We start from the raw sequence: 940 nt of genomic DNA on the forward strand, positions 1-940 counted from the left end.
GAAACATGGTTCCAATACAGCAGGATTCTCGGCTTTGTCTCATTTTGCTGCTGGGGCTCTTGGGAATGGTGATCTCACTCCATGCCCCACCTGGTAATTTAACCTGGGCTCAGTGGTTTGAGATTCAGCACATAAATATGGCCCACCCTCAATGCAATGCCGCAATGCGAGTGGTTAACCGTTACAGAATGGTATGTAAAGATAAAAATACTTTTCTCCACAAAACATTTGCTTATGTAGCTGGTATTTGTAACACCCCAAATGTAAACTGCTCTAAACAAGGCAAGATGAACTGTCATAATAGCTCAGTCCAAGTGCCTATAACCTACTGCAACCTCACAAGAAATGCATTGAACTACACCAACTGCAGTTACCAGCAGACATCGGCACAGAAGATCTTCATCATCGCCTGTGAGAACAGATCATCCCGGGACAGTCGCAGGTATCCTGTGGTTCCAGTTCACTTGGATAAGATCATCTAGATTTGGGGTCAGCAATTTGGCCCATGCTCACCTGCCAAGCCCCATGGTCATAGCTGCAGTCCTGTCCCCCGATCTTCCCAGGATATCAGCATCAGTCCTCATGCCACCAGCCCCCCTGTGCCCTTTCAGCTTCGCTCAGCTGAAGCTACACATGTACCCACAATAAACTTTACAACATTACACACAAGGCTCTGTGTGTCTGCTTGTGCCCTTCTGTCATGTGGCTACATCCTGGTCTAGAGGCGTTTCTCCTTCTCAACAGAGATTTGCGGGAAAATGAGAGACATAAGGATAAGAGGTTCCTGTGTCTTGAAGTTGTGCAGACTTTTCCTTCTCTCTGCTGTAAGGCAGGAAACTGAGGCTTCCATTCATAGCTGACTATTTCAACACCAGGAGGCACAGAGTCCTCAGTAACCAGAAACTAATGTATTTTATTCTGATCTAAGAATCTTACACTA

General features: G+C 46.1%; 1 protein-coding gene across 1 annotated transcript; it reads left to right on the plus strand.

The window, feature by feature from the left end:
• On the plus strand, positions 1 to 662 carry RNASE2 (ribonuclease A family member 2). The gene has a single exon (XM_018053812.1). The coding sequence runs from the start codon at positions 6 to 8 to the stop codon at positions 480 to 482; it is 477 nt and encodes a 158-aa protein (XP_017909301.1). The 5' UTR covers positions 1 to 5; the 3' UTR covers positions 483 to 662.

Source organism: Capra hircus, chromosome 10 (genome assembly GCF_001704415.2).
Source record: "Capra hircus breed San Clemente chromosome 10, ASM170441v1, whole genome shotgun sequence".
NCBI lineage: Eukaryota > Metazoa > Chordata > Mammalia > Artiodactyla > Bovidae > Capra > Capra hircus.

Bases quoted from the DNA above. Each gene is read 5' to 3' on its own strand.
- RNASE2 (XM_018053812.1), top strand. From the start codon at position 6: ATGGTTCCAATACAGCAGGATTCTCGGCTTTGTCTCATTTTGCTGCTG.